Here is a 25,712-nt window from a genome sequence, read left to right on the forward strand (position 1 = left end):
TAACATACATTATCAATTCTTTTTATTAATAAAATACAATACCTACAGTGTAACAACAAAAGATTATACAGTGTAACAACAAAAAATTATACACTGCCCCAACATATCACTTTTCAATATTACTATACAATGTTTGGCTCTTAGTAACACCAAAGAGTCTATCTATAGAGACAGTTGGCTTTTCACTTTCTTTTGCAACTACTGAGACGTTATCAACACCTTGGTTACATACAAGTGGCATCCTCGGTTCCTCAGTCACTTTTTCACCCCTGGCTAGGCAATCACGAATTATCAGCTCCTGTAACAAAAGAAAGTATGTAATCTGTGACACATTTTGATAAATATTTTAACCTTGTCAATACCTTTCAAACAGGAGCACAGTGAAAGCTTGAATCAAAAAGAGCTAATGAAAACAGGGCTATACAGAGCCACTAGTCAAGGGAGAGACAATATGTCAGAACGTATGAGAAACAAACAATGAAATGCTATCAACAAACTACAACTTAAGACTAAGTGATTTTTGAAGAGGCAGACAGAACAGTTAGATTGGACATAAGTCGAAATGACAATAAAAATCAAAGTATCAATAAGACAAAATAAGAAAATATCAGAGGAGAAAAGAAGAAAAGTAAGTGCAAGTAGTGAAGGGAAAGCAACAACAGAAATGACAGCAATACAAGTAACAAAGATAAAAAGAGGAACAAAAAATGACAAAGTAGTAAAGTGAGAACAATGACAGTAGAAATAGAAAGGGGATGGGGAAGTTCAAGGAGTGAGAGTGGAAATGTTATGGCTTTGTTATTTTTAACATATTGATTGCCACACACTTAGTGATGGATGTTTCACCACCAGGTCAGGCCAAGCACACAGCATCAGGCATGAGGTTCTGCTGTGGCTGCCAGTGGCCACACAGCATCAGGCATTCGGTTCTGCTGTTGCCACTGTCAGCCAGTCAGTCAGTGTGTTCCAAGTAAGTCAACATTCCCAGGTAAGATGGCACACAGCCTGCTTCACAAGAAAACCAGTACACATCCCTGGAATATATCAGGCATCTTGTGACAGTGGGTGTTAGCTGATATTTCCCTCGTCAAACAACAATAATTCGTATTTCATCTGAGTTTGTGCATCAGCATGACATACACATTCTGTATATTTCACATAATGTGGAAAAGACTATGTTTCAGGCAGCAGAGTACTTCAAACAAACAAGATGCAGGATATCTCAGAAAAATATTTGTATTTACAACTAGGCCTGTTAACCATATAAAAGAAAAATTCATTTGAGGTATCTATAAAATGTCCTTAGCAAGCCCCTTTATCTAGAACATATCATTGTAGCAGTAATTTTTTTCAAATAATAGAAAAGAAAGAGAATAATGAACCATTCAATAAAACTAAAATAGACATAGCACAGTGCTGGCGATTTTTCAAGTAATCATGTAAATTTCTGTGTTACTCCATAGCAGTCAATAGGCACCTCACTGCTGATGTCATAAGCATGCATTTCAAATACATTGCATCAAAACTGGTAAGTTCATTAATTTATTACTCTCTTAGGAGATATCTGTGCATTATGAGACATAAGGCATTAAGTGTATATAAGAAACATGGAAGCAGTAAATTGAAACACAAATGGACATATTAATATGCCACAGACAAAGAAGGTAGTTAAGCTAACTTCAAAAGATGAAACACGTTTCTTAAGCTGTGCCTTCCCCAAAGAGCTAAAAAAAAAAAGGGGGTGAGGGGAGGAATCAATGTAGCAGCACTTACTCCAAGGAGCTGCCGGCAAAGAGGTGTAAGAGAGGAGGCAAATCAAAGTTTAATAAATGGAATTACTGCAATAATCAGTTAATAAAAACTCTGCACAAAATATAAAGCAACCATCTTGAGCAGAAACTTACAGCTTGCAGAACTAATAACAGATGCAATCAAATACAAAGTGTGGTAAACTAGTATAAGCTGGACACATTGGTGCAGAGGTCAGCAAACTGCAGCTCAGGAGCCACAGGCAGCTCTTTGGCCCCTTAAGTGTGGCTCTTCTACAAAATATGATGTGTGGGTCCTCACAAACAATTCCAGAAAGATATCAAATCATATCTTTGCACTATGTTCCACAATGTGTTACTACTGAGCAACTGTCCCCACTTGAATTACTAGAACTATAGCCAATACCAGCGCCCTTGCAGTTTGCATTTCTGCCTGCCTCTTTCCAAAGTGTTTTGGCCCTACTCCATGGTTCCACAAAAAAAAAAAAAAAAAAAAAAAAAAAAAAAGCGGCACATTCTCCTCCAATTACAGCCGTTCTGTGCATGGATGCCACAAAGTTTCAATCACCTGCACATAAGGAGAACGCACATGTGATTCAAGCACAAATTGGGTGAGTGAGTCAGTCAGCAGTCTCAACGCGCAGTGGTCAATGCTAGTCGTGTCTACAAATCAGGTGTGGCTGATAAAAAGTATCTACTTGACACATGAAGTTACCTGCATTTTTCCAACCAGCTACAAATCCTACAGATACTTTTGTCATAAATTTAAGAACTGTAATTATTTGGTGTTGGTCACTTTATTATTGTAAAACAAAACCTTTTTTTAGAGGACTCGTTTAACATGCCTACAAAGAAATACAAGATAAGAACTGCGAATTTATATTTGAACGGACCAAGACTTCTACACTTATTCAAACTTTAGGGCTTCCAATTTGTCAAGATTTTTACTATGGCAACTTTCACTCTGCTGTCAATCGTGCCATAATAACGCCCCGGTCTCCTAGTAATCTACAAAATGAAATAAACGTAATAAAATCCTATTAGTAGATCATATCCTGAGTAACAAAACTACCAAAATCAATTAACTCTACAAGGTAACTCATCCGCTAACAGTAAAGAGAATAATAATAAGCCTTTTGCTGAATAAATATAAATGCAGGGTAACTTTTTCTACTAATAATAACCTAAAAAAAACATCTTGTGCATACTATCAAAAATGCTGAGGATCCGTTCTAAAATTCTGGCATTTACAAAATAATCTGCAGTAACTGTCCCAGTTACTACATTGGGCAGACTGGTAGAGCAATCAAGGTGAGACATAAAGAACATCTATTAGGAAAGAAAAGTAGTAATGTACACAATTCCACCTTCGCAGAACATTTATTTATTGTTGGTCATACTCTAAAGGATATCGTGTTCTTACACAAAGAAGTAAAAGGGCATAGATTAGATTTATGGACGAGCTTGAAATTTTCAAACACTTAGAGAAAACCAACAGCTATATTTTAAATGATCAGCTTTAACTTGCAAGCGGACATTTCCTGGAAGCCTTTAAGCCTCTACTTCTGGCTGAGTAGCCAAGTTGACTGTTCGGTGGTGGCCTCTGTGCTGTGTTTGTTTTCCTCAAAATTCTATGTTCAGTAAGAATAATCTCTTGTTATTTTATAACATTCTTTGTCATCCACAGTTACATTACACACAGTTACTTTAGTAATGTACCATTTTAGATGTGTATCCCCCCCCCTTTTATTTTTTAGTGTCTTTTTATTCTACCTGATTTCTAGGCATATACACTGGTTAGTTTGGCTTCATTTACCATTTTTCTGGTTATTTTATAACATCCCCTCTTTGTATAGCATGCTTTATCAGTATGATCACTCCTCTTAACATGATACTTTTATGGTTGCGTATTCACACACAAGTGGTTCTCATAAGAATTGCACGTTTTTAAGGAGTCTGCTGTATTTACCTGGGCCTGCAGGCCTTTTATAAGCCATTTGACTTTAATAACACTCTTTTTACCCTCTCTCCTTTTCCTCTTTTCAACTATTTGGTTAATATGTTAAGCTTGTTAATAACATGTACTAGCAGAATCACACACACTGCTCATTGCAGCCACATGCATACAGGATGCACAGGTGTGCCACTTATCAAAGATAACTTCAGGTTACTGCCTCCACCTTTGTCAGTCACTAGTCAGTGACATAATGCTGCTGTATAGGATCTGATGCCACATATTATATTTAAATATCAGTTTTATACAAATCTTTTAAGTGGCATACTATATACTGCTGTATCCTGTGTCAAACATGGGATTTTTTTTTTTTTTTTTAGGCAAATCCCTGCAGCACACAGGTACTATTTTCTATTTTCGTAGACAGCCAACAACTTGCACTTTGACTACAGATAATGTGATTTTACGTGAGTATGTTTCTTTAAAAAAAATTTTGTAACATTCCTGTAATTTTGCTTATTGTAATGTTACTATCTTTGTTCCATACACAGTGTCATAATCTTATTAGTAAGTCCTACATCTTCTGAAGAAGATGGTTTTAAAACTGTGGAAATGATTGTCAAGGTTTAATAAACCTGCATTTTGCAACCAGTTATTTGTCAAGAAAAACCGAACCACAGCAAGAAATCAGACTTGGAGAGACATTTTACAACTCCAAACAAGAGCCTTTTGTATACTCAATATCATGCCAATAATGCAAGAAACAAAGCAATTGATAAATTTCAGAAGAATCAAGTTCTGTATTTAATTATAGGATGCACTCATCCAACAATGTTAATACTGCAAGTTTTGTTGTTAGTCAAAAGATTGCTAAGAGAGGAAGATATACAAGGGGTCTTCAAAAGGTAAGTTACACATGTCATCCAACACTGAGACCATTGTGCAACAACAGTGGCTCACAGATGGGAGAGAGTGCAAGTGCTGGGTTTCCTGTAGAGACAGTTCTCCTGTGGTACAGATAATAGATGTATCACAGTGTGCGAGCGGAATTGAATGACAACAAGAAATGTACTCCAAAGCTCAAGTACATGTGACATTACAATTCTTGTGGGAAAGTTTAAACTACACGCAGACTCAACATGAAATTCTAGCAACATATCAACCACATGCAATTTCACGTCCTGCCGTAGTGAAATGGTGTCAACAATTTGACGAACACCACATAGATGTGGGTGATGCTGATCGTGAAGAAAGGTCATCAACATTGACCACAGACAATGCCCAGGAAATCAAGAAACTTATTCGCAACAATCGCACATTTTCCAACAATGAGGGCTTTCACACTGTGGTTCTCAAATTGCTCCACGACCAAGGAGTGGATTTCTATCATCAAGGAACTGAACAATAGGCAGAACATTCCTACTGTTGTTTACTGAGATTTTGTGACTATGTTGAAATATAGTGTCATGTATCTGTGTACACACTCAATAAAAGCTACTTGGCCTGCCATAATAATATGTAAGCAACCAGCAAGTTGAAATCTTAAATTGTTTTCAGCTTTATCGATAGCTGTAGATGAGTCTTGGGACATAAACAATGCAACACAACTTTTTGTACAATTAATTTTATCTACATGTCCTAAAAGAGAAATTTTAGAATTACTGTCATTCCAGATTCAAACACTTGGAGAGGATACAGCAATTGCTGTAACTGAGTGCACTGAAATACAACATATTCCACTCAACCAAACTGTCTCTATTTCGACAGATGGAGTGGACTGTATAACTGGTTAAGAAGCTGGTTAGCTGGTTTGTTGATACTTTGAAAAACACAATCATAAGATACCTACTTACCATTTCATCATACATAAAGAAGCACTTTGTGCACAGACATTCCCAGAAAAAATTTGCAAAGCTTTGGATTTCATGGTTACAATTATCAACTCCATTATAACTAAAATTGTTAATCATCACCAATTTAAAGAAATTTTATTTGAAACAGAGAGTGAGTACACAGATCTTCCGCTGCATTACAAAAAACACTGGTTATCACGAAGAAACATTTTCCTTCCTTATTAAGAGAGATTCAAGCATTTCTCCTTGAGAGAAATGTTCCCTGGGAACTCACAGATGATCAATGGGTCCAATAATTTTATTTCATGGAAGATGTTACAACATTTAAATCAGCTTAATCGAAACTACAAGGGAAAGGGAACATTTCTTTTTTTTTTTCAATACTAGAAGAAGTTATTTCACTTAAAAATAAATTTTCTCTTTTTCCTCAATATTTTGTTGAAGGAGAAACTTCGATTTACTTAACCCAAGCCCATGGAAACATCATCGAGAAAATAATTCTGATACTGACATTTTCTATTTCGAAACATTTTTAAATATGAAGTACAGTTTTCTCAACAGGGTTTACGTATTCATAACTGCAAAGCTTTAGTTTAAAAAACTCCTTATGTTACTTTAACAGAATTAAATTTATCTGTTTTTAATACTGACACCAGCAGCTTTGAACTGCAATTACCAGATTAAAAAAGGGAGCTCGAAATTTGAATGTCTTTGCGGGGATGTACACTGAAGGGCCAAAGAAACTGGTACACCTGCCTAACATCACGTAAGGTCCATGGAAGCACGCAGAAGTGCTGCAACATGGCATGGCATGGACTACTAATGTATGAAGTAGTGCTGGAGGGAACTGACACCATGAATCCTGCAAGGTTGTCCATAAATCCATAAGATTAGTAGGTGGTGGAGATCTCTTCTGGACAGCACATTGCAAGGCATCCCAGATATGCTCAATAATGTTCATGTCTGGGGAGTTTGGTGGCCAGCAGAAGTGTTTAAACTCAGAAGAGTATTCCTGGAGCCACTCTGTAGCAATTCTGGACATGTAAGGTGTAGCATTGTCCTGTTGGAATTGCCTAAGTCCATCGGAATGCACAATGGACCCGAATGGATGCGGGTGATCAGACAAGATGCTTATGTATGTGTCATCTGTCAGAGCCATATCTAGGTGTATCAAAGGACCCATATCACTCCACTGCACATGCCCCATACCATTTCAGAGCTTCAACCAGCTTGAACAGTCCCCTACTGAGATGCAGGATCCATGGACTCATGAGGCTGTCTCCATACTCGGACACGTTCATCCGCTCGATACAATTTGAAACAAGTTTCGCCCAAGTAGGCAACATGTTTCAGACATCAAGTCCAATGTCAGTGTTGACAGGCCCAGGTGAGGCGTAAAGCTTTGTGTTGTGCAGTCATCAAGGGCACACCAGTGAGCCTTCAGCTCCGAAAGCCCATACTGATGATGTGTCGAATAATGGTTTGCACGCTGACACTTGCTGATGGCCCAGCATTGAAATCTGCAGCAATTTATGGAAGGGTTGCACTTCTGTCATGCTGAACGATTCTCTTCAGTTGTCATTTGTCCCGTTCTTGCAGGATCTTTCTCCAGCCGCACTGATATCGAAAATTTGTTTTACCGGACTCCTGATAATCCCACTTCATTGCTACCTCAGAGATGCTATGTCCCATTGCTAGTGAGTCGACTGTAACAACATGTTCAAACTCACTTAAATCTTGATAACTTGCCATTGTAGCAGCAGTAACCGATCTAACAACTGAGCCAGACACTTGTTTTATATAGTCTTTGCTAACTGCAGTGCTGTATTCTCAGTGTTTACATATCTCTGTATTTGAATATGCAGGCCTATACCCATTTCTTTAGCACCTCAGTGCAGAAATATTGGAGGGAAATATATGAACTTAGTTCACAGCACAACTGGTCTGCTCTGAAAGACTTTGAGAGGGAATGTGCCTGTATGTTGATTTTTAACACCTGGAATAGAATTCCTGACTGTTATAGGCAGCTGAAAAACTTGTGTTTACCATTCTTTCCTTACTCAAGCTTACATATTCATGTCTGAACCAAATCAAGAGTGAATTTAGAAATCTTATTGACGAGACCCTAGAATCATGCAAAAAATTAGTCAACAACATAGAAACTTTCCAAGAGATGCACAACCACTGTCCACATTAGCGATAGTTATTGCCAATATTTTATTTTAATGGATGTCTTACAATTTAATTTTATCAATAAATAATATCATTTATGCATAACATCAAGTTCTATGCAACATTCCTACAATTTAACTGAGGGTAAAAGTTTTAAATAAAGTTTACTAAGTCAATATTATGGAGCACTGTGGAGTAAATGGATATAGAGTGTGGAGAACTGAGAAAGACATGTTGAGGCCGTTTGGACATAACAGGATGAACAAAATGAGGTGGGCAAAACATTTATTCTTTATGACTGCTGCCTAACATGGGCTGTACAATTTATATTTTTGTGGACAGTAAAAAATGTATGTATTATTAATTCCTGATACGTCTAGAAAAAAACTAGTACACAAGCCAAGTGAGTGGGAGAGTTCAAAGGAGATGACCTCAATCACACTGAAGATGTTTTCACCATCAGCCAGCTTAGGAGTACCATAACACATTTTAATAACAATATACCTATCTACACAGTTCAAGTTGAAAAAATTTGGCTCTCAAAAGAAATTTCAGCTATTGTACTGTTGATATTTGGCTCTTTTGACTAATGAGTTTACCAACCACTGCACTAGTGGATAGAAACAGATTAAAATAAAACTATACATATAAAAACGGCAGTGCAAAGCTAATGAAAATAATAGTTACAAAGTTTTAAGTCCTTAGAATATACAGTCCATGAGCAGCCAACGAACTATTTACCAACAAACAACCCACTAGACTAATACTAATCAGGCTTCTGTAAACATCAAAACACATCATCTGCCTTAATAAAGGTAACGGATGACCTGAAGCTTACCATGGATGCACAAGAGGCAACAATCATGTGCTTCTTAAACTTCAGCAAAGCGTTTGACACTGTCAGCTATGACATTTTACCTGCCAAACTTAGCAGCCTAAATTTCTCATCAAGTGCAGTGTAATGGTTTCAAACATACCTGACATCTCACCAGCAAGCATCATGTCTGGCAAAAAAGTCACAATGGAAGCAGGTATTATCAGACATTCCCCATAGTTTGTTATTAGGTCCTACAACATCTTCACTGTATCTAAATGATGTTTCATCAGTTTTGTCCTATTAGAAATACCACATGTATGGTGATGACCTTCAGTTATACCTAAGTGCAAAGCCAATAAACATGAAGACAACTATCAAGAATCTCAATACCAACCTGTACGCACTTAGTGGTCACAGGATACAGGCTTAAAGCTCCACCCAACCAAAACACAAGCAGTACTGTTTGGTCATTCTAGGTTCATTAGCCCAAAATATTGGGGATCCCTGCCATCTTTAACTGTAAATGAGGAATATCAACTTCTCTCCTACAGCAAAGAGTTCAGGAGTAATAATAAGTAAAAAGCTACATTGGACTGAGCATGTACCTGCATTGTGCAAAGCTCTTCCCTCTTTACCTAAAGACGAAACGTATACTTTCAACTACTGATAACAGCGATGTTATCCTAAAAGGACCCTCAGGATAGCTCACCACACTTGGAAGTGCTTATGAACGCCTCTGTTTATTATATCTGTGATGTTCAACACTCTGATCGTATTCCACCATCACATGCACAGCTATTGTGACTGTATGCAGACAAGTGCATACCCTTTGTCTTCTCTAATGTCTTCTCAGTGAACACTGTCCTTCATATCTATCCTCAACCTTAATGCTCTTGTCTGCGTAGCATGACTGAAACACCTGTTCCCATCACAACAAAATTCTTTGTCACACTCCATTGTTCAGCCGCTTTCTCGAAGTCCTTCTTGGTAGCAGGAACCTGACTCTGGAATAACCTCCTGCATTATATTATAGAATTGAAAATCAATTCCAGCTTTAGAAGATAGTTAATGGCATTTCTACTAAAACAACAATAATGACTGCCATTGTCCCCCCACGCTCTAGTTACCTTTGTAAATCTTTCTTTCCAGCCAGCTCTTCCTCATTTCCCAGTGTTCTTAACTGACACAGTCTCCTGAAATTTCCTATCCTCAGAACTCGCTATATTTGTGCACCTATTTCATACTATTATCATTATTAGTGGCAGCAGCTGCAGTAGTACAAGTATTGCCAGTATTAACTTTATTAGTTCACAGTCAGAATAATTTACTCACACTGCCAATTCAAACACTCAAATCATTTTACTACTATTTGTCATATTTAAATTGTTATTTCTTGGGTACCTATGATATAAAAAAGGTACTGTACATGTGAAACCCTGGTCCAATGTAAGAGAGGGCCTGATGGCCCTAATTAGATCAGGTTAAATAAATAAAGTACATAAAAACTACAAAACACAAATTACAAAATTAACAAAAAGTAACACACATTGGAGAAAGAATACTGCATCTTCATCTACATACACACTTTGCAAACCACTACACAGTGTGTGACGGAGGGTACCCTGTTCCACTACCAGTCTTTTGCTTTCCTGTTCCACTTAAAAACAGAGTGAGGGAAAAATAACTGTCTATATGTCCCCACATGAGCTCTAATTTCTCGTACCTTACCTGTGTGGTCCTTCTGCGAAACATATGTGGGCAGCAGTAGAATTGTTCTGTGGTCAGCTTCAAATGTCAGGTCTCTAAATTTTCTCAACAGGGTTCTTCAAAAAGAAGATCACCTTCCCTCCAGGAATTCCCATTTGAGTTCCTGAATTTTAATATTTGCTTGCTGTTTGAATATACCAGTAACAAATCTAGCAGCCTGCCTCTGAATTTCTTCAATGTTTTCCTTTAATCAGACCTCGTGCAGATCCCAAGCACTCTAGCAGGACTCAAGAATAGGTCAGGTTAGCATTCTGTATGCAGTCTCCTTTACAAATGAACCACATTTCCCTAAAATTCTAACAAAAAAAAAAAAAAGTCTACCATTCGCCTTCCCTGCCAAGCATGCTTGTTCCACTTCATATCACTTCGCAAAGTTAAGCCCAAATATTTAAATGCTGTGTCAAGCAGTACACTAATAATGCTGTATTTGAACATTATGGGTTTCTTTTTCCTTCTCTTCTGCATTAATTTACATTTTTCTACATTTAGAGCTAGCTGCCACTGACCAGAAATTTTGTCCAAGTCATCTTTTATCCTCCTACAGTCACTCAACTTCAACACCTTATCATACACCACAGCATCATTAGCAAACAACTGCAGATTGCTGCCCACCCTGTCTGCCAGATCATTTAAGTATATAGAAAATAATAGTGGTACTATTACACTTCCCTGAACCACTGCTGATGACACTCATGTCCCTGATGAACACCTGCCATCAAGGACAACGTACTGGGTTTGAGGCACTCACATATCTGGGAACCTATTCCATATTCTTGTATCTTCATTGACAATCAGCAGTGGGGCACCATGTCAAATGCTTTTAGGACATCTACAAATACAGAATCTACCTGTTGCCGTTTATCCATAGTTTGCAGTATGTCATGAGAGAAAAGAGCAAGTGGAGTTTTGAATGGGCGGTGCTTTTTTTAAAACTGGGCTGGTTCATGGACAGAAGCTTTTTGGTCTCAAGGAAATTTATTATATTGGAACTGAGGATATGTTCAAGAATTCTGCAGCAAACCAGATATTGGTCTGTAATTTTATGGGTCCATTCTTTTACCCTTCTTATATACAAGATTACCGAACTATCAGTTTAATAAGTCACAGCTACAAAATACTAACACGAATTCTTTACAGACAATGGAAAAACCGGTAGAAGCCAACCTTGGGGAAGATCAGTTTGGATTCCGTAAAAATGTAGGAACATGTGGGGCAATACTGACCCTACGACTTATCTTAGAAAATACATTAAGGAAAGGCAAACCTCCATTTCTAGCATTTGTAGACTTGGAGAAAGCTTTTGACAATGTTGACTGGAATACTCTCTTTCAAATTCTGAAGGTGGTGGGGGTAAAATACAGGGAGCAAAAGGCTTTCTTGTACAGAAACCAGATGGCAGTTATAAGAGTCGAAGGCCGTGAAAGGGAAGCTGTGATTGGGAAAGGAGTGAGACAGGATTGTAGCCTATCCACAACGTTATTCAATCTGTATATTGAGCAAGCAGTAAAGGAAACAAAAGAAAAATATGGAGTAGGAATTAAAATCCATGGAGAAGAAATAAAAACTTTTAGGTTTGCTGATGACATTGTAATTCTGTCCGAGACAGCAAAGGACCTGGAAGAGCAGTTGAACAGAATGGACAGTGTCTTGAAAGGAGGGTGTAAGATGAACATCAACAAAAGCAAAACGAGGGTAAGGGAATGTAGTCTAACTAAATCAGGTGATGCTGAGGGCTTTACATTAGGAAATGAGACACTTAAAGTAGTAGATGAGTTTTGCTATTTGGGGAGCAAAATAACTGATGATGGTCGAAGTAAGAAGGGTATAAAATGTAGACTGGCAATCCCAAGAAGAGCGTTTCTGAACAAGAGAAATTTGTTAACATAGAGTATAGAATTAAGTGTCAGGAAGTCTTTTCTCATCAAAGTATTTGTGTGGAGTGTAGCCACATATGGATGTAAAACGTGGACAATAAATAGTTTAGACAAGAAGAGAATAGAAGCTTTCGAAATGTGGTGCTACAGAAGAATGCTAAGATTAAATGGGTAGATAATGTAACGAATGAGGAAGTGTTGAACAGAATTGGGGAGAGCAGGAATTTGTGGCACAACTTGGCTAGAAGAAGGGATCGGTTGGTAGGACATGTTCTGAGGCATCAAGGGATCACCAATTTAGTACTGGAGGGCAGCATGGAGGGTAAAAATCATAGGGGAAGACGGGCAGCTTGGAGGGTAAAAATTGTAGAGGGAGACCAAGAGATGAATACACTAAGCAGATTCAGAAAGATGTAGGTCGCAGTAGTTACTTGGAGATGAAGAAGCTTGCACAGGATAGAGTAGCATGGAGAACTGCATCAAACGAGTCTCTGAATTGAAGACCACAACACAACATATACAACATGGTTTTTTCCAGTCACTCTTGACTTTTTGTGATAAGAGATTCACAGCAAATGTAAACTAAGTAATGGGCCAATTCCATAGAGTACTCTTTGTAAAACTGAACTGGGAGTTCATATGGACCTGCCAACTTGTTTTCTTTCAACTATTTCAGTTGTTTCTCTATGCCAGGGATGCTTATTATCATGTTGTCCATACACGAATCTGAGTGATGGTCAAACGACAGTATGTCTATAAGATTCTCTTGTGTGAAAGATTTCTTAAACATGAAATTTAGAACTTAAGCTTTCATTTTGGTAACTTCTACTGCAACACCAAACTGGTCAATGAGTGACTGGATGGAAGCCTTAATCCCACTCAGCAATTTTAAAAGGGACTAGAATTTTCTCAGGCTCTCAGCCAGAACTTTCACTAAGGTATGACTGTGATGGTAGTTGCATGCTTCACACAAAGATCTTTTCAAAGATGCACAAATGTCTACTAAACTTTGTCTGTCTTCATTTGCTTGTTCTCCTTTGAACCAAGAGTGCAACAGCCTTTGCTTCCTCAAGCATTTTCTGAATTTCACTGTTAAGCTACAATGGGTCTTTTCTGCCCTTAACCCAATAAATATACACATACTTCTCCAAAGCATGATTTACAATCTGTTTAAACTTTACCCACAATTCCCCTATGTCATCATACTAGAACTAAGTGATGTCCATTCACAGTCTAAGTGAGATGCTAACAACTGTTTACCTGCTGTTTCTAGCAGAAACTCTCTCCTAGCTTTCTTGACTGATTTATTAAATTTCATAATCATAGTCGCTATGATGACATCATGATCACTAATTCCCATCTCTATAATGATGTCAGCCTGACTGTAGTTACAAGCCCTAAGGTAGTTCCAGTGTGTGTGCTGCCGAACTAGCTGCTCAAGACAAAGACTTTCTGTCTGTACCCCCTGCAATAAATCCATAGACATTCCAGTCTACACTCGGTAGGTTAAGGGCACCTCCAGCCAATAGTGCATGATAGGGTATTTATGCACTGACTGTGTGAGGTAAATGGGACTATAGCACACAAAATGAGGATAGCCTAAAATACAACATAAGACCATATAAGCCCCCTTGTACTCTTTGTTACATGAACACACACGACTCCCCTAAACAGTGCAATGGAGCAAGCAAGTCAAGGCAGACCATTACAAACAATGACATCTGATCTGGACAGCCACTAAGAAGCAAGTCCAGAAAAAGAAGATCAGCGGGTTATAAAAAATAGCAATGGGACAAGCTAGTTGTTCTCCAACATACTAAAAGTGGCGACCAAAGAGTTTGGCTAGAAGTGAAGACCAAACACAAAATCATAAAATATGTGCCACATTCAGATCATTATCAACTAAAATTGAGGACTGGTCTGTTGGTAAACCAACTTGAAGCCTCTTGTCATTATATAAAATACAGTTGGTTAAAATGTGGCAAACCATAACCAGCACACCACATACAGGTGGTTCTTCGTGTCTGAGAAGGAAGCCATGGGTCAGAGAGCTGTATCCTAAACAGACTTCATCAATTCAAACTGACCAGAAGGATGCACCATGGCCTCACAGTTGCTTTTATTGCTCACAACTTATTTTCCATCATGCCCAGCCACTCTTCCTCCCAAAGACGCATGGCAGACCACCTCAACAATGACAGCACAGTGTGCAGAGGGATAGGGCAGGCAGTTATGTGGCGAAGGGTTCAAACCTCCTTAGGCGCAGTATCTCCTAACTCATTCCCACGGATACCCACATATCCTGGAACCCAACAATATGAGGCCTTTCCTTGTCACTGCAAGTGCAGGATGGCATCTTGTATGTTCTGGACAGTTCTATCTGCTGGGTACATACACTGGATTGTCTGCAGCATGCTAAGTGAGTCAGAGCAGACGAGGAACTGGGATCCGTGTTCACGTTTCATCTGATCCACAGCTTTAAAAATCGCATAAAGTTAAGTGTCAAAGATAGTAAATGCACAAGGTAGATGGAAACTAAAGACAGAGGCAGGAAAAAAATGACAGAACAACCAATAGCATCCCCCTCTTTGGACCCATCTGTGTATATCACATTACAGCCCTAGCGCTAATTTACAATGGTAAGAAATTTATGCTTAAAAATATAGTCTGGAGTGAACAATTTGTTGCTCTCTATCAAATCTAAAATCATTCTAGGTTTCAATAACAACCAGGGTGGAGCTTTGCACCAACCCTCCTGCTGAATGTTTGGCGGAGACACTCCCAGATTCAAGAACAGCTGCTTTGCCCATATACCAGTTTCGACCCTCATGGATGAGTGCGATAGTCTTTCTGAGGATGCGCAGATATTAATAGCTGCAGGGAAAGCCAGCAAAGTCAGAAATGACCTGAGCTTGAGCACCTGCTTAGCCACAAGAAACCACTGCCAAGCAGCTCATGGTGGCTCCCCTGCCTCTGCACTCAAGCTCAGTATAGGGCTCATCCAATAGGCTCCAGTGGCCAATCCAATGCCTTCGTGGTGTATGGTGTCCAGCATCTTTAAATATGTTGGTCATGCTGAGCCACAGACCATACACCCACAATCACGATGCGATCGCACAAAACTCAAAGAAATGCAGCAAGCAGGATCTATTGGCAGCCCAGTTCTTCCCATTCAAGCACTTCATAATATCCAGTGCTTTAAGGACTCGTGTTTTGAGCTCCTTGAGATGTGGCAGTCAAGTAATTTTGCTATCAAATAAAGAGACCTGAACACCACACTGTCTCCTTAAAACGTAAAACAATATCCCACAGCCTTAGTTCCGGAGGTGTAAAAAGAGAATGGTCACGATTCAAGTCAATACATACTGTTTTCTCTGGGGAGAAATTAAAACCTGTCCATGCAGACCATTCTTCCAGTTGCTTAAGTGTCAACTGTAACTGATGAGACTAGAAGTGGAACAGAAAATAGAAAAATCATCCACAAACAAAGAGCACTGCACAGGACTCCTCACAGCAGACGACATGTCATTGATCGCAGCTGCAAACAAAGTCAAGCTTAAAATGCTCCCCTCTGGTATATCATGAACTTGAGGAAATCTATCAGGAGTATTCCTCACTCTGTACCGAAAATAACATTCAGCAAGAAAGGAGCACAGGAAAATGGGGAGGTGGCCACGAAGACACCATTCATTAGCTGATCAAGTATCTTGTGTCTCCAGGTAGTGTCGTATGCCTTTTCAATTCAAAAAAAGATGGACATTAAATGCTGTTTCCATAGGAATGCCTCCTTTATAGCTGTCTCCAGTAGGATGAGGTTATCAAGAGAGGAATGATATCTACTAAATCCACACTGGAAATGACTGAGGAGATTTCGAGATTCCAGGGTCCAAAATACGTGGTAGTCGATCATCTGCTCTAGCGTCTTTCCTATGCAGCTGGCAAGAGCAACACTCCGATAGCTGCCTAAGAGGGTGTGGTACTTCCCTGGTTTAAGAATGGGGACCATTATGGATTCCCTCCAAAGGACAGGATATTTCCCATCTCTCCATATATTATTAAAAAGAGCAAGTAAGATTTCTTTAGATGCAGCATTAAGGTGCCGTAGCATACCCTAATGTATAAAGTCTGGCCCGGGAGCGGTCTTGCGGGCTGCAGCTAATGCTTTGTCTAATTCCCACATAGATAACAGGAGATTATTGGTATCGTCATTGTTGGAGGTGAAAGCAAGATGTCTCCTCTCCTAAACTTCGTGATAGTCGTGGAAACCTGGAAGAGTTGAAGTTACATCATAAAAGTACCACACTGTGGTGTTAGCGATATCCGCAGGTGTTGCTTTGAGGACTCCATTCTCTTTTATGGCAGCTAATGGACAGGACATCATTTTCCCAGATTTCTTCCTTACAGAATCCCATACTGCAGTGGTGGAAGTTGACCGATTAATGAACTTCAGAAACTCGTACCATGATTGCTTCTTGCTCTCCTTCACTGTCCGTTGGGATTTGGCTCTTGCTAACCCAAAGGATCAAAGGTTCTCTGCAGTTGGAATAAGCTGGAACCTGTGCAGCACTGCCCGCCAGTCCCATACAGTGCAACGACACTGATCGTTCCACCAAGGAACAGGTTGCCTACTGTGACGGCCTGACGATTTAGATACAGATGCATCAGCGGCAATGTGGATTACTTCGGTGATGTGACCCACCCAGTCGAGGATGCTGTCCCTATGCTCAAGCACAGCCAACTGGCCATTAAGTGTCCAGTTCGCCTTGGATAACAGCCACTTGGGTGGTATTCCCTCAGGCTCCATTAGTTGTAATAGCCAGAGAGTAATAGGAAAGTGGTCATTGGAGTGGAGGTCATCTGCCACCTCCCACTCGATAGAGTATGCGGGTGCAAGAGAGCAAACTGTCAAATCAATGGCAGAGAGTGTTCCTATTGCTTTTGCACAAATTTGTCATGGAGCGCATCTTCAGGAGAGGACACATTGTGTCAGATCGTAATACACCTTCAACCACTCACCCCCTTGGGCAGGAAGAGAGACTACCCCACAGAATATTATGAGTATTAAAATCCCTTAAGAGCACAAACAGTGGCGGAAGCTGGTTGATCAGCTCGGAAAGTGCCTTGCCATCCAGTGGCACCTGTGGTCGGAGGTAGAGGGAACAGAAGGTTACCTGAAAGGACACAAAATGCACAGTGACAGCAACTGCCTGTAGTGCGGTGATTAGAGTTACAGGTGAGGAGTAAAGTATGCCATGGAGGAACACCGCCACTCCTCCCTGAGCTCTGTCGCTGTGAAGATCATCTTTGCAATGTAGACGAAAACCCCTACACAGGGGCATCAGATCCCTTGAAATGTGTTTCCTGAAGACATACACACACACACTGATACAGTCTGTGTGAGGAAGTTTAGTTCATCCACGTGAACTCTGAAGCCACTTACACTCCACTGCAGGATGTCCATTATCTATTGGGAAAGTTTTTCTTCCCTTTCTCTTTGCACCTTGGTGAGGAACGCAAGGTGGTGGATTAGTAGGACTGGGTGGGAAGCTGACTGGATTCATATCCATTGCCAAATCATCAATAGCAGCAGCAGCATGTTTCACTGCCAGTGCTTTAGGAAATGTTCCACTGGACTTTGACTTGGCCTTTGTGGTGGCTTTCCCTTGTTGAGCTGAAACATGGCAAGACCCCTAAATGAGTGTACCAGTTGGCACCGGTGGGATAGTTGCTGTTAGCTCCGTGTTGTCAAACTGAGATGTTTGTGTAAATGAGTCTCTGCCCAGCACAGTGTTACCAGAGCCCGGCTGTTGGTATGTGCAGCAACAGGAACACACGTTCTTACTGGTAAACACCACTTTCATTTGTGTCGTCACACTAACTTTAACTATGGGTTGTTTCACAGTTGATGCAAACGAGGTACCGAATGATGGGGGCTGCAATGATTTAAACATTTTCTTTGCTTCGGCATATGACACGTGATGTGTAACTTTAATTTCTTGTATTTTCTTTTCTTCCCTATAGATGGGGCACTCCCTACTGCAGACTGGATGTGAGTTAGAGCAATTAACACACACTGATGGAGATGGTCATTCCACACCTGGTTCACGAGCTGCTTGACCACAGTGTTACAGGTAACAAGACCATTACAGCAATGGCTGTATGATGAAATAATTGACACTTGAAACATCACATGGGATTTGGAAAAAAGAGGACAAACTGGTAAGCATAAGAAACCTGCCTTAATGTGGCTGGGCAGGTCTTGTGTATTGAAAGTTCTGCCCATTCACTCTCTTCTTCACATGGACTTTTGTAGCACTGTCGTCTGCCCATTCTCGTTGTAAGACACTGATGTCCTCATACAAGAGGTCTTCACGCGTTATTGGCCCCATGGCTGGAATTTAAGGTTTTATACAGTCCAACAGTAACTGGGTAGTAACCCAATGCAGTTGCTTTTAGAAGTCTCTGTACTTGCCCGGAAGTGGCCGTCTCAATCAACAATATACTATTACAAAGCCATTTAAATGTCTTCAGACCACTTGTAATACCATCTAAACCTTTCTGGATGTAGAATGGGGACACCTTAGCAAAAGTTCTCAGCTCTTTTTTAACGTTTTGACACACCTGTGCCCTGTTACTATAATGGATTCCACATTTCTGAGGAGTATGCTCAGAAGAGGTATCCTCATGGCTTCTCTTATTGGGATGGGTAACATTTCTCACCAGATGTCCACCCCATCTACTGGGAGCAGTTTTTGAAGAATTAAGAGGCTCCATCATTGTTTCAAGAGTAGCTAAGGAATAGATTCATCCAATCAGAGCCCTGCTTGCCTGGGTAAGCCTTGTACAACTCAGGTGTGGCAGGTGGCCCAGGGGCTTACAACTGTTCTGCCTCAACAGTCATGCATCCCACAAGCACAACTTAGGGTTGAGGGTTTTTTAACAGCAGTTTTTACCATACTCCTGATCTGGGCGATCAAGCCAAGGTCCCTGTTCCTTGCGAACACAACATTCCACCGCTGCGCCGAACGGTGGTCGCTGAAGCATTCCCAGAGCTTATGGTGGCAGAGGACTAGCGGCGCCTACCAGGCCCCAAGCTCAGGAAGCACAGGATCGCCAAGCCCATACTCACCAAATGAATGCTGAGCCCCTGAGGGCACTTTCTTTGAATTAATCTAGAACAGTCACAGTGGAATTGGGTCATCGCTAAAATTGTCTAATAATTAACTTGGTTTCATCTAGACCTGTTATACGCGACCAGATAACTTCTCTGTCAACAGTCAGTTTTGACCTCAATAGAGACAATATTTTTGTCAACTGCAATGAGACCGCCCTCTCCTATGGCAACTAATCTGTCTTTCTGATACTTTCTACTTTGGGTTTCACCTAGCACTTCATCCTCCAAGCATAATTTCTGTGCAAGAACTGCAAAAATGGTAGGGAAGAATGAGGGAGGGACGATCATTTTCGGGTACCACTTATTTTGTAAAATCTCTGTGACAACGTAGTATTGTAATGTGCACTTGAAACTGTGTCCCATGTGCTCCCTGCTACCATGGCAAACATTACCAAGTTTGTTCCATCATCATCACATTACCAAGTTTAATACGATTACTTGGAAGTAACTTGTGAAGTGCTGCAGTCTTCCCCAATCTGACCTCTAATTTGACTGACTTTCTATATGTATCAATATGAATATGAAAGAAACTACAGTAAACTGAAACAAAAATTACACAAAAATAATTTTTCCTTATGAGGAAATGGATTTTAAGTTGACTATAGAGCCATTAGTGGTGATGAGAATCACGAGAGTATGGTATGAAAGGAGGGGGACTGAGAAGCTTCTACATTTCTCGTTCCTTGTATTAGAAGATACGTAATTGAAAAAAATTGTCGTATGGTGTACTGTGCTGCCTAGAGAAAACAACGCTCTAATTTTGGTTGCACACTGGTGGATAGTATCAACTGGATTTAAGATGGCTTATTTCGCTCTAAACCTGTTGGTACAATAGAAATATGATCTGTTATGTTCATAATATGCCTTACCTATGAAACTGTTTACACATATTTTTGCTCATGAGTGAATGATTTCCTTGCAAAGTACTGATGTTTCTCTTAGTAAGAGTTGTTGACCTTAATTTTAGTAATCTGCCTTTTTTCTGGGTTATATTTCATGAAATTATGGTGAATCAATAAAAATTAAATTGTGAGGACTTAAAGTTTAGGTTTCTAACATAGCTATAATAATAATATTAATAATAATAATAATAATAATATGTAGACTTACTTTTAGTAGAGGTGGAAAAGGAGCTGTTCTTGGGAGCAGTCTCGCCGGTTTCTCACTGGTATCTGCATTCTGGGCATGGGTATATGCATATTCCTCGTGTTTATGGATAAGCCTGTAGTCCGCTTTGTATGTGACGCTACTTATTTTCACCAAGTAGGGATACTTCCTGCCCCTGAATATTTTTTCCGCCCAGACGCAAACCTTACGAGTTTCCTGCAGTTTGAAATAAGAACACAGTTTCAATATCTCACAGCACCTCTACCATATGACGGGCATACTTCATTAAATTACCTCATTCGGCATCGCTTCAACTTTTCGTATGACAAAGTAACATGGTTCGTCGTATCTTTCGAACATACTTCTCACCACAATTCTGCCCACGCCAAAATTTTTCAGGTTGCCTAATATTTCCCACAGAGGTTTCCCCCTAAAATCGGTTGTCCTGCCTATATACTTTATGGGCATTGTAATATTTTTCACTAGCGCTTACTTGTTTATTTGTAAACACTAGATAAAATCCAAGGAGTACGGTGGACATACGAGTCACTTCACTCACATGTGCGTTAACAAGTGAAGTCCTCTGCCAGTATTCACCACTGCGTAATGTCTGTGCACATCACATCTGCGCAGACAGATCGTTGCGTGTGGACAGAAGATTTGCACCAATCTCAGGTGTGTGCAAACACGGAAGTTGGAGTTGGAGGTTTGAAGGAAACCTCTCAAATCTGTGGGTTCAAACCACATCTGCGCAGACAAGTTGGAGCGTGTGGACAGGAGATCGCCGCAAATCTGGCGCGAAACAGCTGTTTGCTCAGTCTAGTGTTTGTATTTGTGCGCACAGGGCATTAAAATGGCTGATACTCGTCAGTGTTCTCGAGAGTTTGTAAGTGAATTCATTGAAATATATAGAAACCACCCATGTCTGTGTAAGATTAAAGTAAAGAATATAGTGACTGAGACAAAAAGACAGCAGCATACAGTGCTCTAATTGAAAAATTGCGGGTATTATTTCACTCAACTCTTGTTTCGATACTGCAGTTGAAAATTCCAAATCCTTGTAGCTCCTTCCTGTTGCTAGGAATCTTAATGTTACCGCCAGCCGTTCATGAGGAGAAATTGCCCTTCTCTATACAAGTATTTTTTCTCATAATATGAGGGGTTACAAGCTTTAAGAGATAATTATAGGTTTCGACATCCATCCGCAAATAATTTCGCCAGTCGTTAGGTTCGCCCTACAACTCTCGCAGTAAATTTACGTGAGAAAACTGCTTTCGCTTTAGCAGCTACTGTCTATACCATTTTGTCCACTTTCTCTGTTTCCTGCCGTTGGTCTGAATGTTTTTTGCAACACAAGTTGCGAACACAGACCACGACAGAACTTCCTCCATTTCTATATTTCAAAATAACTGAATTAAATTTTTGACGTTTACGGGGAGCGTAGTCGCTTGCCACTGATATTTCTTTTCTACACCGACAGATGGCGGACGAGTAATAGATTGGGGTTTGTGTCGTGTGAACACACCACATTTGCAGCGATCTTTTGCATGTACAGACATCTGCGCCGATGTCTGCGCAGACAGATCGTTGCGTGTGGACCGGGCTGTAGGATTGAGATCTCAAAACACCACATTATAAGACGTGCGGAAACCCTGTTGCGATACGGTAACAGTTGTAGTGGGTATGATGAAATATCAACAAAGTTAATTAAAAAATGTGATTCTGAGTTAAGTAACATATTAAGCTATATGTGTAACCAGTAGTTAATCAGTGGAATATTTCCTTAATGGTTGAAATATGCTGAAGTTAAGCCACTGTTTAAGAAGTGAGATAAAGAAATAGAATCAAATTTCCATCCAATTTCACTTTTACCAGTATTCTCAAAAATTTTAGAAAAGGTAATGTACAATCGACTTTATAACCATCTTATCACAAATAGCCAGTGATCTCTGCAAATAGCATCCTATTGTCGCAGTTCGGATTTCTAAAGAGCTCTGATATTGAGACGGCTATCTACACTTACAATGAAAATGTCCTTAATTCATTAGACAAAAAATTTCTGGCTACTGGAATTTTTTGTGATCTGTCAAAGGCATTTGACAGTGTAAATCACCTTTTCCTTTTAAGTAAATTAGAATATTATGGTGTAACAGAAAATGCTGCAAAATGTTTCAAATCTTATAACTCTTGCAGGAAAAAAGGGTGGTATCAGGAGAGAAACATGTTATCAGCTATCAGGCATCGTCCAATTGGGAACTAATTACATGTGGGATCCCACAAGGTTCCATCTTAGGGCCCTCAGTTTTTCTTGTGTACATCAATGACCTTCCATCAGTAACATTACCAGATGCCACGTTTGTTTTGTTTGCCTATTATAGAAAACATTGCAATAAATAGCAAATCAAGTGTAGTCTTAGAAAGATCGTCTAATAAAATATTTGTGGAAATTAATCATTGGTTCCTTGCCAATTCTTTGTCACTGAACTTTGAAAAAACACACTACATGCAGTTCAGAACTTGTAAGGGGTGTCCCACGAGTATATGTCTAACATATGATGACAAGAAGATAGAAGAAGTGGACAGTGTTAAATTCTTGGGATTACAGCTTGATAATAAATTCAACTGGGAGGAGCACACCACAGAACTGCTGACGCGTCTTAACAAATCTCTGTTTGCAATGCGAATTTTGTCAGACATAGGAGATAAAAAAAGAAAAAGCTGGCATACTAAGCTTACTTTCACTCCATAATGTCATATGGGATTACATTTTGGGCTAATTCATCAAGCCAAGCTAAAGTTTTCCAGGCACAAAAATGTGCTATAAGTGTTATTTGTGGTGTGAACGCAAAAACATCCTTCAGAGGCCTGTTTAGGGAACTAGGGATATTAACTACTGTTTACCAATATATTTATTCCTTAATTAAATTTGTTATTAAAATATATCACTTTTTCAAACCAACTGCTCAGTTCATGGATTCGCCACTAGAAATAAGAATAATGTTCACAAAGATTTAAAGTCACTTACTCTTGTACTAAAAGGTGTGCATTATTCTTGAACACACATTTTCAATAACTTGCCTGCAGCAATAAAAAGCTTAACAACCAATGAAATTCAGTTTAAGAGATGGCTGAAGGATTTAATGGTGGCCAACTCCTTCTACTTTATTGATGAATCTAGCAGTGGAACAACTGATTGTGTGTGTGTGTGTTTTTGTGTGTAAAGAACAATCTAACTTCTGAATCATTTCAGTACAGTAATGTGTTCATTGTAAATAAGTATTGTAGTAGTTCTATTATATGTTTATTACCTTATAAATAAAAAACATTTTTTTAAAATTTTAAATTGAGTGCATTAATGTGATCCCAGTAAATGAGTGTTATAAAATAATCCTTTCATATAGTGTTCATTAAAAAAATGACGATCATTTCACTTGGTACCTGTGGAAGGTACATTAGCTTATTTGTTTTAGTTGTAAATATTTCTAGTTTTTTTTTTTTTGACATGTTCTACATCCTGGAGGACCTCCTCACTATGGATCAATTGGAATGAAGTAAATCTAGCCTAATCTGATCTCATAAAAACATTAGCGCTCATAGTGTCCCGGCAGTAAATTCTGAATACGTTAAGATGTGGCGAAAAATCCGTATTCTTGCTTTGCGAAATACTTAGTTAGTTGACAGTATCTTTCTTATTTATATTATGGGTGGGTCTCAAAGTCAGACAGTAAAGTGCGTACCTGGAAACGTATTTGTGACCTTATAAAGTAATGTGTTCGATAAATCACAATAAAAAGAAAACTAAGATTAACTTCTCATAGCTGGGGTTTGATCCATGTAAAATTCTGTAAATTATATAATGGTAGCCTTTACTGTTGGTTTGTTAGTTAGTTAGTTACATGTTCTATGGATCATTTTGAACGACAGGTCGTAATGAAGTGGAATGAGTCATTTTACAGTCACACTGCAAATAAATTTGTACATTTCTAACGGTTTATTTCATTTATTTATTTGTAAAACCCAATAGTACTATTTCCATTATGTGGCCATTATCAAATGGAAATAATTGCACTTCAGCACTTGTCAAAATCTAAAAATCATCTGACATGACATGACACAAAGCTGGTTTCATTGGATCCTGTTCCTAATTATGAACTTCTTGTTTGTGTTCCACTTGTGAATTGCATTGTAAATAAGTTGCTTATACTCTGCTTCATTTTAGATCGCATGATAATGCAGTATTGGGTAGGTAAATAATTCCATGCCTGTGTTCCTCTCATGTAAAACAGTAGCTGATTTCATTGCAGCTAGTTTTTGGACTCATGTCTATTTGATACTGTTTAAGAAGCCATGTGTGAACTGTTCGATTTAAATACTTAGCAAGTATATTGCTCATATTACATGTTATTTTTGTAAATGAATCCAGAGCTGCCACTCAGTTCCAATGGAAGGTGGTTTTATTCAGCAGTTTACCGTGGTTTCGACAGATGGAATCCCATTTTCTTCAGAAAAACTTGTTACGAAATTCCTAAATGGAAAAGCAACAAATAATGAAGCGAAATGACATTTGTCCAATAAAAATATGCCGTCAGCACGCATCATTGTATACTTCATAAAATATGCTGGCACCTATGACCAGGACTAGTCAAGCAAGAATATTTAAAATCCAGAAATAAAATGGATTTTAAGTATTTGTACTTGACAGGACCTGACCATAGAGACCAGGACATTTTATAACATACCGGTATGCAATGATATGAGCTGAGGCAAATTTTCATTCGAAAAATGTCAGATCACTTCATTTTGTGGTCTCCTTCCAAAGTGAAATTTTGTTACATGTTCATCTGTCAAAATCTTGATGAAAGGCTGAATAAAGCCACCTTTCATCACAACTAGTTGGCTACTTTGGATTCATTTACTGATCTCTAATTGTTGAATGGTTGACATGCTCAAAATACACTCCTGGAAATTGAAATAAGAACACCGTGAATTCATTGTCCCAGGAAGGGGAAACTTTATTGACACATTCCTGGGGTCAGATACATCACATGATCACACTGACAGAACCACAGGCACATAGACACAGGCAACAGAGCATGCACAATGTCGGCACTAGTACAGTGTATATCCACCTTTCGCAGCAATGCAGGCTGCTATTCTCCCATGGAGACGATCGTAGAGATGCTGGATGTAGTCCTGTGGAACGGCTTGCCATGCCATTTCCACCT

At 39.2% G+C, this 25,712-nt stretch overlaps 1 protein-coding gene across 1 annotated transcript; it reads right to left on the bottom strand.

The window, feature by feature from the left end:
* LOC126176761 (28S ribosomal protein S34, mitochondrial) lies at window positions 1–21,084 on the bottom strand. The gene is made up of 3 exons (XM_049923929.1): window positions 20,782–21,084; window positions 20,491–20,703; window positions 1–298 (listed from the first exon to the last, which is right to left on the bottom strand). The coding sequence occupies exons 1-3, from the start codon at window positions 20,953–20,955 to the stop codon at window positions 107–109; spliced, it is 579 nt and encodes a 192-aa protein (XP_049779886.1). The 5' UTR covers window positions 20,956–21,084; the 3' UTR covers window positions 1–106.
* Between the last annotated feature and the right edge of the window lie 4,628 nt (window positions 21,085–25,712).

Source organism: Schistocerca cancellata, chromosome 3 (genome assembly GCF_023864275.1).
Source record: "Schistocerca cancellata isolate TAMUIC-IGC-003103 chromosome 3, iqSchCanc2.1, whole genome shotgun sequence".
NCBI classification, from domain to species: Eukaryota; Metazoa; Arthropoda; class Insecta; order Orthoptera; family Acrididae; genus Schistocerca; species Schistocerca cancellata.

Bases quoted from the DNA above. Each gene is read 5' to 3' on its own strand.
- LOC126176761 (XM_049923929.1), bottom strand. From the start codon at position 20,955: ATGCCCATAAAGTATATAGGCAGGACAACCGATTTTAGGGGGAAACCT. The intron at 20,704-20,781 runs GTAATTTAATGA...TTCAAACTGCAG, and splicing joins TTGAAGCGATGCCGAATGAG to GAAACTCGTAAGGTTTGCGT. The intron at 299-20,490 runs GTAAGTCTACAT...CTTTTGTTACAG, and splicing joins CTTTTCCACCTCTACTAAAA to GAGCTGATAATTCGTGATTG.